The sequence below is a fragment of the Mastigoproctus giganteus genome, chromosome 6, assembly GCF_048544385.1.
Source record: "Mastigoproctus giganteus isolate SK-2022 chromosome 6, ASM4854438v1, whole genome shotgun sequence".
NCBI classification, from domain to species: Eukaryota; Metazoa; Arthropoda; class Arachnida; order Uropygi; family Thelyphonidae; genus Mastigoproctus; species Mastigoproctus giganteus.
In genome coordinates, this window is record NC_143580.1 from 188,074,288 (window position 1) to 188,088,244 (window position 13,957).

A 13,957-nucleotide genomic window follows, 5' to 3' on the forward strand; every position below is an offset into this window, starting at 1 on the left:
TAAAAAATATTTGTTAGTATGATTCAGCCTTAACAGTTGGCAAATTGACATTTAGGCTCATCACAGCTGAGCAGTTGGACGGTTGCATAACATTCCAAGCCATTATGTTAGTCACTCAAAAAGCTAATGCACTGTAGTTTTCATGCATTACTTGCATTTCATGTACATTTCTTATGATTTTAATTGCAAAAGAGAAACAGTCAAAGAATAGGATAAGCCATTTTTCTGATTTTTGGCTGTGCATTTGCCATCTTCATCATTGTATTTTTGATTTTGCCTCCTTTTTTTCAGCTGAAAGGGATCTTTGAACCAGTACAGTATTAGTGACAGCTCTTGGGTACCTACCCACCCACCGAAGAAGGGCCAAATAGTCCTGAAACTGTGCCGTCTGGGTGGTGGTACCTATCTGAGAATAAGTAACATTAGTCTTCTCCTTAGGTGAAGCGTTACTTATTCGAAGTAGTGCAATATCATGGCAACTCGTTGTGAAGGTATTCACAATATGAGATATAACTTAAAACGATGCCGCCTTATAAATATTCTGTTTATTCAGAAATGGTTCTATATTGATGGTGCTATTGCACTTAATATATACATAGTATTATATAGTTGTAATTATACTGGACGGCTAAGTTTCAAGAATGTAAAACTATAGGGTTTTACTATGTATTCTGTAAAGTTATAATAGCAATTAATTGATAAGAAGATAACTGTATTTACTTTTCACTTTAGTTAATCTCAGAAAGGAAAAAAATTCAATGAATTTTAACAAAAAAAAATAGTATATGCCTGAAATGTTGGGTAATGTACATACATTACCCAACTTGTAGTGGGAGTAAGTTATCAGATGTTTAGACATTATTTAATCAATATCACATTTTCAGCATATTTTTCCTTAGACCCTGGAAAGCTTTTAAGATCAATAATAGCCTCTCCTGACCACAAAAATCTATTCATATAAACGAAAGCATATTTCACTTATTACTCTAGAACAGCATTTCTCACCCGAAAAGCAGTGGTGGACCAGTAAAGGTTATAAACATTCCACAGAGAACCGGTAAAATTTAGCAAGACTAGATTCAGAATTAAAAATTGTAAAATGAAACATACAAAAAAAAAAAAAAAAAAAAAAATAAGAATATTTTAATGTCAATTAGGCACCTACTGACAAGTCATATGACTTAGAAGGATGAAAATGGAGGTTAATTTATTGTGATTTGTAAGCATTTTTATTTCTCTTATTTTGAAAGAATTTTTTTTTTTTTTTTTTTCTTTTGAGAAATTTTTTATTTATTTGCATTTGTATTATATTATGTACATTTAGATTTGGGGAGGAAACCTACCTAGATACCACATGTTAGCAAAATTTGTCAAGGGCAGGGAGGGAGAGGTTAGGGACTTGTGAATGTTGCAGTGAAATAGTAATATAGTAATAGAGGCATGTGATGCAAGAAAGCATGTGTATGAGCTTATGTAGCATCAGCCAAAAAAAAATCATAACCATTCCCTCTAAATGTTTGTCCAGTTTCTCCTTGAATTTATTTAAGCTATCAACCTCCACAATGACAGATGGAAGTTTGTTCCAGCAATTAACCACCCACTGGTTAAAGGCAAATTTCTGCACATCTATTCTACAACTGTCTTTCATCAATTTGAATTTATGCCCCCTTAGGTTCGTAATCTGAGCAAGTGGAAGGATCCCATCAGAATTCAGCGTGCTCACCTTGCAGCTGCCTAGTCTCCAGCCACTGCAATTTGCAGAACTTAAGCCTCTCTTGGTAAGAGGATTCCTTCATTTCCCTCACCAGTCTTGTTGCCCTTCTCTGTACACACTCAAGCAAATCTACATCCTTCCTAAAATATGGAACTCCACTAATAACATTAGACCACGAAGAACAGAGTCCATTGATTACCACTCTCTGTCTTCTCCCACTCAACCACCCTTTTATCCATTGTAGCAACTTACCCTTAATAGTGTTCTGCTCTAATTTGTACAGTAGTCTTCCATGTGCAACAGGATAAAAAGCTTTCCTGAAATCCAAGTATATGATATCAAAATTATTTTTTGCATCCAGTTCCTTTGTAACCACATCATAGAATCCAATCAAATTTGTCAGACAAGATTTTCCCTTAACAAACCCATGCTGTGTCTGAATTATTGCTGCAGTCTTGTCTAGATGATCCTGCAATGCATCTTTAACCAGTGACTCCATTATTTTACCCGGAACAGAAGTCAAACTAACTGGTCTTTAATTACTCGTGTCGCCCTTCGATCCCCCTTTGTGAATTGGGGATACATTTGCACATCTCCAGTCCGTGGGGACCTCCCCTGAGTCCAAGGATGCTTTCATAATTATGGTTCTGCTTTAAAGTACAGGACTTCAGAGTCAGAGCTTTTCTTAAAACTTTCCATAGGGATTAACTAACTGGCAATTGAGAAACACTGCTATAGAAAAAAAAGCTGAATCAAGGTCAAATTCTCGGCTTATATTCTATCACTCCTTGGGAAAATCTCAGATAAAGTTACAGTTACAATTTCACACATAAATCAGCATAAACAAAAGTACATTTTCACGTAATTGTCAAATTTTCTTTTCACCTCTGGGATAGTTCTAAGTTCAATTCTGATTTCATAGCATTCCCTCCCCGGTTTCACCTATAGAAATATTGCTATAAATTTGAAACAGGCTCTGATCCATTTCAAAATTTCCAATGTTTAATAAGATTATTTGAGGAATTTTTGTAACAAATTTTCATGTCGATGGGTTGACTTATTTGCAGCGCAGGCCACAAGCCTGTTCATCCAGTTCTGCCGAACAGGACCCCATTCAAATGGTCTAAATAATAATATCATCCACATCTTTCCTGCATTTCTATCAACAAGCCTACTATCTTAATGTCCATTCACCCACATTATCGTCACTCCAAGAGTGTTTGTGCGAGTTGACTTGAAAATTGCTAGAAGTAGAGTTCTAGTTCTCAATGTGTATCTTTCATTTGATATCGAACATAGGACATTATTTAAAAATGTAATTTTTATGTTATACTCACTTTCAATAATATCTGTATTGTTTTTAACTTCTAGAGGTAAGGAAATAACAAACAGGGCAGTGCAAATATTGTCCACCGTGCTTATTTTGTTATAAATCATGAATTATTACTGTTTGCTAGTGCACTGAAATGTCACATTAACTAATTTCTGTACATTTAGCTTTAGAAATTTCTCAAATTTTTTACATTAACTAATTTCTGCACATTTAGAAATTTCTCTTCCACTTTCCTCTTGGTTATCACAAAATCATTTAGCTCCCTGTTAGCATTTGATAAACTTCTGGCATCCCTATCCCTAAAAAATGCCTCCTGTGTGATTGTAGATGCAGAATACCTATTCAGTCTGTCAGCAACCTGAGCATGGTCACCAGCAGTTAATCATTCACATCTAATGGACTAATGTGATCCATCCACTTTCCTTCTGCTATTTATATAAGTAAAGAAGTTGTTGCTACTTTTCTTTGCATTCATTGCCAGAGACTTTGTAATCTACTTTAGCTTGCCTAACCTTCTTTATGACTTGGATTGAAGCCTGGTTTATATCTTCTTTAGGCTTCTGTATCACCTGTTAATTTGTATACATACCATGCATTTTTTTTCTCTGCACAAGTTTCATTAGTACATCTGACATCCATTTAGGTTCAAGCCTTGAACAGTATCTCCTGGTTGGTATAGAAAACCTAGTAGCTTCTACAATGAATAGAAAGCCTAGTAGCTTCTAAAGTTCCTTGAATACTTCCCATTTACAATTTTCTTTTGGTCAAGTTTTTCATCTGCATAGAATTAAAAAAAAAAAAAAAAAAAAAAAGCCCTTCCCTTTGCCCTTGGCAGTAACATCTTTAAGTAAATCCCACATCAATACACTGTGATCACTGCCATCCAGTGGGTCTTTTACATGCAGATTCTTACTGCATGAAGGGTCACTGCTGATAATCAGATCAAGAGTATTGCTCTCTCTTGTTGCCTCTCTGACATGCTGTTGTAGAAAACAGTCATCCAATAAACCTGCAAGTCTTGTTACTCTGTGAGTGACCAACTCACAAGTTCCAGTCATTACATGGGAAGTTAAACCTCCCATTATAAGACTTTCTGGTTTACTGGCCCACTCTTTGTCTGTAATTGGTTGGTATTACCAGTGTTGCTAGCCAGTTTTAAGGCATTATATATATATTAAATGTATATGCTCTGTATAATAATATTAAATATAACAGGAGCATTTTAAGCTTTAAATATAAACTTTAAATTATGGTAAAACATAAATACAGTACATGTTTAATAAAATACAAGAAAGCTTACTTTAAAATTATGGAATATGTGTAATCTATTTACAGTAACAGTTCACAATATTGTTGATTTTCAAATTGCCCAAACTCAAATATAGTGTAAATCCAGTGCTCGTCTGAATCTAGTCTTTTTAGATAGAATGTTCAATTTGGTCTCCAGTGAAAATGTTTTTCCACTAGCTTTTTTCCCTTTTGCATTATTAGCACCAGCTGACTCACTTGATCTCTTTGGGTATATTTTTTTTTTAAAAAGAGAAGTTAAAACTATCTGCATATAAACTAAAATCAATCATTCAGACACAAAATGCCCATAAGCAATACATAAATCAAAACTAAACTGAAAACAGCACTGCTCAGTAGTGCTACCAAGCATTATTGCAGCTCAGAGACTTCCTTGTCAGAAAACTGAGTTCTTAACAAATTTTATAAACATTTCAATGAACCTCACATAATTAGCACCCTCCAAGCTTGTGCTCCCTTTTCAATAACACTGCAGGGTGGGATAAGTATAAAGTGTATATTTTTGTAATAAGAAATGGTGCAGTGACCTGGTGCCGGCCACTAGCATGTGCAACTGGTTCTGTCAGACAGGGGCCTGCTCTGAAATGGTCTAAATAATAATATAATCCACGTTTTTTCCACATTTCTATCAATAAGCCTACCACCACCTTAATTTTAGTTATTCACATTATCATCACTTCAAGAACTCTTGCACGAGTCAACTTGAAAATTGCTAGTAGTAGAGTGTATACTTCATTCTCAATGTGTATATTTCATTTGATATTGAACATAGGATGTTATTTAAAAATGTAATTTTTATGTTTAACCCATTTCAAGCAGAAAATAGTTAAAAATTATTTAAGGTCATCTGTTTCCCAGGAAAAACTAACTTCATTATCAGTTATTTCCGTCGAAAATGACATAGCAAAAAAAAAAATTGGTTATGACGACATCGTTAATGACTTTGCAGCCAATAGGGCTAGAAATATTTTGTAATTATCTAAACAATGTTTGTGTGCAATAATTGTTTTAATAATATGCAAATGTGTGTGATTATTGGTTCCTATTATTATTTATTCATGTTCCTATTTTTATGAGATGAGTGCAATTGTTAAATGATATTGTTGATTAATGTATTAAATATTATTTGTATTTAAAATTTTTGTTCAGTATAATATAAAGTTATTTAATTATTTCTTAGTTAAATCTGAAAAATAAAAAATTTATAAAATTACAAAAACATCCCATATAAGTTTTGCACAGGACCCACAAGTAATTCTTGAACAGGGCCCCTCAAATTTTGGGGCAGCCCTGCAGTGTCTGCTACAATATATTTTCCACATACAGCATTGAATTACCATAGTTTTTTACAGCTGTGGACATAGGAAACTTGTGGTAATACAAACAGCTACAGAAAATTATCCCAGATGTAAATTATCCATGAAATAAACAGATATAAAGTCAATAAACACAGTTTGTAAAATTTCTCCTTGTCATAAATTAGAAATGCTTTTTAGTATTCCAAGTTTGTCTAGCAATTCAGCCATTTTCTCATTAAAGTATCATAAAAGTCTATTTAAATCAGTGAACGTCATTTTGAAAGAAAGTACTGTGAATTTCAGTTAATTGGAAAATTGAACTGAAAGGAATTTTTTGACAGATCTCTTAGGCACACAAATACTTTCTGATGGGCAACTCCTCCCAAAGTATTTGAGTGAATAGTGCTATTCCCAGGGAACAGAGCACAACTCTGGTAGGGTATCAAAAAATACGGAATGCTATAGCAAACAAGAGCTGGGTGAACTGTGCTATAGCAGGGGTTCACTGCAAGTATACTTGCACCTGATTTTACTCTTTAACCCTAATACGCTCATGCTATGAGGATCTCCTCCCCCCCCCCCCCACACAAAGCATGCCTTGAAATCTCAAGCATCTTGCTTTTCAGGATGCTTTGTGTTTCAATATAAGTAGTGCAAGAATCACTTGCATCCCTTCCTGAAGCTACTTATGCAAACTTATCTGAACATATGTTTTTCTTTGCTTCTCACGAAGACAATACGGCATATAGGAGCTGAAATGTTTTTATTTGGTAAGCAGAAGAATCACATATGATAAAATAACTTCTCCATTTTTGCAGTTTCCGGGGAAAGTCATGGAATGCCAAGGAATTGAGATTTAGAATTTCTCTGGATATTCTCTATAAATAACAGGCAGTATACTTCTCTTTTGAGGTACAATCTCTTATTTATAGAGCATTTTAGAGCAACTCCTAGTTACAGGTGTTTAGCTCTGAAATGTATGAGACTTGCACTGCACAATAACTTTTTCAGAGAAGAGTTATTATTTCAATAGATATTATATAATCTAAATAAGGCATTATCATTTAAAAGCATATGTTAAATCTATAGTATAGATAATCAGATAAAATGATTCATTATGTTTATTGTAATATTTTGATATGTACTTTTTTGTTGTACTCTGCATATAACATTTTATTTTATTATATCTGTCTTAGGAAAAGTGAACCCAACCCAGTGCGAAGCAATCACAATGGTGGCAGCACAAGTAATGGGAAATCAGGTTGCTGTAACTGTTGGAAACAGCAATGGACATTTTGAATTAAATGTCTTCAAACCATTGATAGTGTCTAATGTGTTACGTTCGATTCGTCTAATAGCAGATAGTTGTGTTTCTTTTACTGATAACTGTGTTCAGGGGATCCAGGCTAACAGGTAAATAAACTAATAGTCCATTGTTTAATTATAAATTTAAATAAAGGGTGCTGAATTTTCTTTCTATTACTATGCAGTAAACCAGCAAGCATAGTGACAACTCTTTTATAATGATAAAAACCATTACAATTGAAAATGGTAATGTTAATAAGAAATTAATATTACCATTTTCAATGATGTGCAACATTAAAGATTGATGAAAGGAACAGAGTCAAAAAGTAAGAACTTTTATTATTTAAATTTAGATTGATTAAAATTGCTTTAAGTAAATTTGAGAGTAAAAGCTGCTTAAATTATTTTTGAATGCTGTCACCAATGCCGTATTCAGATAGTCTGTGGACCCTACACCAACAGTAACAGCACTGTTTTGGCACTTCTGTGACCTTGAGGTCCTGGAGCAGCTGCACCTTGGTAAATTCAGCCTTGGTTATCAGTTACATAGGCCAACAGTGGTTTTGCCATTTGGTTAATTATAAGTGTCCTTTAGTAATTTGTTTACAATCAGTTTGAGGAGTCATGGGACCCAATGGCTGATTGGCATGGTTGCTAAAGATCATGCCAAATCAGCCAATCGGAGGCGCCTCCGTAGCCAGGTGGGAAGGAGCAGCAGTGCGTAGCACACGCTTCTTGATTAGACCTTCTTGATTTGGCACTTCTGTGACCTTGAGGTCCTGGAGCAGCTGCACCTTGGTAAATTCAGCCTTGGTTATCAGTTACATAGGCCAACAGTGGTTTTGCCATTTGGTTAATTATAAGTGTCCTTTAGTAATTTGTTTACAATCAGTTTGAGGAGTCATGGGACCCAATGGCTGATTGGCATGGTTGCTAAAGATCATGCCAAATCAGCCAATCGGAGGCGCCTCCGTAGCCAGGTGGGAAGGAGCAGCAGTGCGTAGCACACGCTTCTTGATTAGACCGGGGTTCGAGCCCGTCACCACCAAATACGGAGGATGCGGAAAGGTCAGGGAATGACCACCGCATATCCCGGAGCAATATGGCCTTAGTTGCTAATGCTCCTAAAAAGCAAATAACAAACAACAACAGCCAATCGGAAGATTGCTGATTGGAAATATAGCAGGGCCCTCAGAATTTATAGTTTCACCACTGGATGAGAGTTGCTATCTGGGTCCCAGGTGCCAAGCAATTCCAGCGCATTTCTCAAAGCATTCTTTCTGAAGAGCCTTTCAGCAAATAGATTCAATTTTTTTACTTCAACTGCTGTTTTCTTGATTTATATATCAAAATTAAGCAGAGGTCTAGAAAGGAAATCCACCTTTCTGTTTCTTTTTCTAGCAGTACTAACAAACTAACTCATCTGCTTGGTCACCTTGTTTCACTGTTCCTGCCTCCTCATGGCAGTACTGGAAACCTGGATGGTGAAGCAAACCCTCAGAGCCAAAAGGAGCAAAACACGGATTATGTTAGCTTTCCCCTGATTCAGACAGCAAAAATCCAAATTCATTGGATTTGCACCAGCCCAATGATGCTCTCCGAGTAGAACATCCAAGTTTCCTGATCCTGCATTCTTTAAGGAACCCGGCCATAGACAATCTATCACCATTTCTCATACAGAAATGTCTTAAATCTGGTGACCTACTGGTTGAGACCACCAGCTCCAAACACTGAGTCCCTTTTCAAACTAACCATGTTTGGTGGAGTTCCAGTTAGTGACCCCACATGCTACACTCAGTACTTCCAAAAGTGTAATCTCAAAATGGGATGAAGTCTCAGAGGAAGGAATTGCAGGAGCAGAAGGGCACACAGGCAAAGAGAATTATGATGAAGAAAGATGGTGAGCTTATTCAAACTCGCAGCATCCTATTGACATTTAGTCCACCAAATTTACCTTCATCAGTGAAAGCCATTTATTTATTGTATTGAATTTGTATTTGCACTAACTTGTAATTTTTTTTGTGTTAGGGTGCTATTATTTGTAGACCTTTTTTTATTTATTACTTACAGTGCATACAGACACTCTTGACATTCGAATTTTTAAATGATTAATGGTTATTATGACTTGAAGCAGCTTTTCAACCAAAATCCTCTACAGATCGCAAGGTTTTGATGATTAGAATGTTAGTAGTAGTGGGTACTGCACTTGCCCTGACACAACCATGGTAGAACCAAGCTTTCACTTTTCATAATCTAACGTTCTAAAATATTATGTATTAGCACTATGGCTGTTATCTTTACTAACAATAACAAATGGAACATTAGAGAGGAGCTAATAGCTCCTCTTAATTGATTATGTTATTCAGGAAGTGACCACATTGATTTAACTGATTGTGCCAAGCACATTATACTAATACAGTTAGTCCCAGAGATACGTAACTACAGACTTGCTTAAATTTTTTGGTAAAATCGTAAAGATACTTTCTGTGTAATTTTTAAGAGTGAAGTGGAATGAAGGAACAACATAAGTTTTTATTTTCGTTCCTATACAAATTATGTTGGATAATAACCTGTGGCTTAACTAGAATCTCAGTAAATAACTAAAGTTAACATTTCATTTTCTGCTTTAAAAATTCTGAAGAAATATTCAACATGTGTTTGAGACAGGTGCACTACGTCGAAGCACTTCAGAGAAACCCCCACAACGTCCAAGCCACGTGTACTGTGTCCCATCGGCTATTCTTTCGAAGGATTACATTCTAGCCCTTTGTCTCTACATCTTTTCTTTCTGGATTGTAGAGTCAGTTCAGTTTTGTTTGAGAGTGAAGTGGAAGCTTCTGTTATCTGGATATTCAAAGCTTAATTACATACGGACAACATTTTCTGAGGCTGTAAATACAGCAGAGCAGGGGAAGGTGGATCTGTGGCAATTTTGGAAGACATTAACATTCTTGATTTGGAAAATTTTAACATTCTTGATGGAATATGCAACATTTCAAGAGCCTAGAATGATGTGACAACTTGTATGAGTGAAGTTTGGAAAAAACTTCTAAAACATTCCAAGCTTAACAATGGCTTCAACAAAGATGAACTGATGTCTTCTGTTACCAAAGAAATTGTAAACTTGGCCTAGGAGTTGCAGCTGGTCTTGGAGGATGATGTGAATGGGGTGAAGATTTAACAACAGAAGACTTAGCCTAGTTGAACGTGCAAAGAGTTGAAGAGCAAGGGGGAGCCGAATTCATTGAGAAATTGGAGCAACCCAAGAAGCAGTTCAAATTAAAGAAAATTGCAAAAGCGTTTTGTAAAATTCAGGAAGGTCTCTCTATGTTTGATGGAATGGATGAAAACACCAAACATTTCTTGAAAATAGAAAGAAAACTTGAAGATGGCATATCGCAAAATTTATGAAGAGAAAATAAAGCATACAAAACAAATGAATATCGAAGAGTTCATATCATGTACTACCTCCTTGAGACCTCTACTCAGCCTATAACACCCTGTCGCCTCTGTAGCCAGGTGGGAAGGAGCAGCAGTGCGTAGCACACGCTTCTTGATTAGACCGGGGTTCGAGCCCGTCACCATCAAATATGGAAAGGTCAGGGAATGACCACCGCATATCCCGGAGCAATATGGCCTTAGTTGCTAATGCTCCTAAAAACCAAATAACAAACAAACATAACACCCAGTGATTAATGTGTCTTATTAATGCTTCAGGTTCGTTTTAAGTTACCTTCATTTCATCACGTGACTTGGATTCCATGTGGTTTAGACCAATTTTCTTAAATATGTACACTTTGGCTTTGATTCCCTTATAAAGCCTACATGGCGTACGAAATACATATCAGTTTTTATAGTACAATAACATGTGTTTTTTTCCTTCCTTTTATGTTTTCTTTTCTTGTGTGCCACTCTGGCTGCTTCGTTGCTGTCCCCAGATAAAGTTTTTAATTGTTTTAGTATATAACTATTTTTCTTCATTCTTCTGAGAATATTATGTGGTTTTTGTAATTTTGGCATATCAGGGATATAGTAGCAATATTTTATTAGTCATTCCCGAGTTACGTAAAAATTGACTTACACAAGAAGTCCTGGAACGTATCTCTTACAAATGCTGGGGACAGACTGTACTTAAAAGGACCCACTAAGAATGCCAGCCCCCCCCCCCCTCAGAAACCTATATCTGCCCCTGGACACAGTATGCTCTAACTTGTGGATTGAATGATCATGCACAAACTGACTGAAAATCCCAGTCCTCACTTTGTCTCAGCCTTCTCTAAAACCTGTGATCAGTGGAAATATATATTAAAAAAAAAAAAAAAAAACTGGAAATACAAGATAGAAAAGAAAATCTCATTTTCAAAAGCAAGAAAACAATTACAACAGATGCCAAGATGTATGTATTGCTGAAGCTGCTCAAAGAAATACATCACTTCAGCCAAGCATTTCCATTTCTGAATGGGCTCAATTATTGCTCTCTTCTGTATCCTTAAAGCAACAGATTCAAATAGAGCTAACAACACACGTCATGATACCACCTGTTGTCCACACAGAGAACTCGGATCCCATTAGCAAACAGCATGTTGACTCCTTCGTTATGGATACCAATGAGATTTCCATTCAAGAAGAAACCAAAACCATTCTGGAGAACGATCCAGAGGATGAAATAGACACAGGACCTGTTTTTTCAAAAAGAGATGAAAATTGACTGCCTCCAACAGACTTCCAAAAAGCAGAGAGGCTCAGCTTCTTCATTTAAATCCAAAATGAACAGTGTCATCCAATGGAATTGCAGAGGCTTTTTCAGCAATATTGATGACGTTCATGAGATAATTAAGCACCATAATTCAGTTGGAATCTGCTTACGGGAGACATATTTACACCTCTTATCTCCCTCAATAAAAAAATTATACTCTTTCAACAAGACAGATCTGCTATCAATAATGCCCATGGTGGGGTAGCCATACTCCTAGATTCACAAGTCCCTTGCAAACAGATTCCTTTACAAGCCTCCATTGAAGCTGTTGCTACCCATATAGTGATCTGTGTTACTTTCACACTTCAATCTTTCTGCCTTCCAATCATCCTTGTACCATTCATGAACTTGAAGATGTTATTCTGAAGTTGCCAACCCCATTGTTTATTGGGTGACCTCAATGGACACCATCCATTTTGGGGTTTTCCCAATGCAGACGGACCAGGACAAGTAATTGAAATGCTCATTGACAGACAAAATGTAACCATACTAAATACTGGCTCACCAACTTGCATCCATCTCCCTATAGGAACAACCTCTGCAATAGATCTTTCTATCTGTTTTTCGATTCTCTTTCCTAGTATCGAGTGGACAGCTCTCGATGATCTGCTGGACAGCGATCATACCCCATTACTATGTAAAATTCAAACATTACACTCCATAACCTCAGAAAACAACATACAATAGAAATTTTCGAAGGCAGATTGGGCAAAGTATATTTCCCATGTATCTTTTGAACCTTGTCCAATTGACACAATCACCAATCAGATTATGAAGGAAATACTGGCAGCTGTATTTACTCCATCCCACAATTACAATCAAGCATCCACAGAACCATAAATTATTGGTGGAATGACAATTGTAAGAGTGCAAAAAATGAAAAAAAAAAAAAAAATTAGAAAAAATCAGTCATCCTTGGATCTCATGGTTAAAGCTGAAACAAACATTAGGAATGTATTTATATGAAACAAGCATCTCGTTGTGGTGTACCTTGACATAGAGAAAGCCCTTGATGCTACATGGCATTTTGATATCTTGAGAGATCTTCATTCCCTTGACCTGAGAAGCCACTTACCATATTTCATACACAACTTTTTTTCAGCATAGAAAGTTCTCTGTCGGCAAGTCCTTTTGCAAACTTATATACAAGAAGGAGTCCCATAGGACTCTGTGCCATCTTATTTGCAATAAATCGCATGACCAAAACTATTCCAAACACTAAACTCATACTTCTGTGTTGACAATTTGATTGTTTCTTGCAGTTTACAGAATATGAGCTTCGTTGAGAGGAACTCCAAATCTTGAATGAGTACCAACTGTCACCAGAAATCTAGTGTCATAAACTTTCATAACACACAGAAGATGCATCTTGATTCAACGCTTCACTTATCAAACCTTCCTATCAGAGTTGTGAATAGCATACATCTCCTTGGAATGATTTTCAATAGCAAGTTGAACATCTCAGAATACATTAAACATCTATGGAATTACTTACTCAAAAATTTTTTTGCATATTCAGAGTTATTTCCTCTACAACATGGTGTAGAGATTGTACACCTTACTTCATTTGTATAGTGCTTAATAGATCTCACCTTGATTATAGTGCCTCAGTGTATGATTCTGTTAGGGAAAGCATGCTAGCACATCTTACCCCCATCCAACACTCTGCCCTCAGGATTGCTATAGGTGCTTATAGAACGCTGCAACAAGTCTTTATATTTGACTCTGCCTCTCAATATCAGGAGAAACATTACTTTTGAACTATGCAGCTAAGATTCAAAGATTGCCTACTTGCCCCATGTGGCAGATGTTTGTTTGTTTTTTTCGGGATTTATTGGGTGCATCAGCAACTATGACCATAGTGCGCCATACATATGATAATTATGTATGCCATTTCTTCTCAAATAGAGAAAATGGCAAAAAAGGAACCAGAAAGTAATTTTTTTTTTTTTTTTTTTTTTTTTAGCTAACTAAAGGAGGTGATATACTTTAATCATCTTGAGAAAGTTATAAATGCTTGAGACATTTGTTTCATTGTTTAAAAGTGAGGTAAGTGTAGGATCTTTTGTTGTGGCTGAAGTGCAAAGATTCTGGTGTTCTCTTGTATATTTTGTGCATTCAACCAGAATGTGTTTCACTGAGAGCATTGTATTACAGTGATGACATTGAGGGGGTATCTCTCCTCTTAAAAGATAACCATGAGTGATATTTGTGTGACCTATTTGCAGACGAGCCAATATTAC

At 36.0% G+C, this 13,957-nt stretch overlaps 1 protein-coding gene across 1 annotated transcript in view; it reads left to right on the plus strand.

The window, feature by feature from the left end:
- Positions 1-13,957, plus strand: part of LOC150084821 (fumarate hydratase, mitochondrial-like) — a 135,179-nt gene that overhangs the window by 113,014 nt on the left and 8,208 nt on the right. The window contains exon 9 of the mRNA XM_090376627.1: positions 6,850-7,066. Coding sequence (XP_090232753.1) covers positions 6,850-7,066 — 217 coding nt within the window. The remainder of the gene's footprint in view (positions 1-6,849; positions 7,067-13,957) is intronic.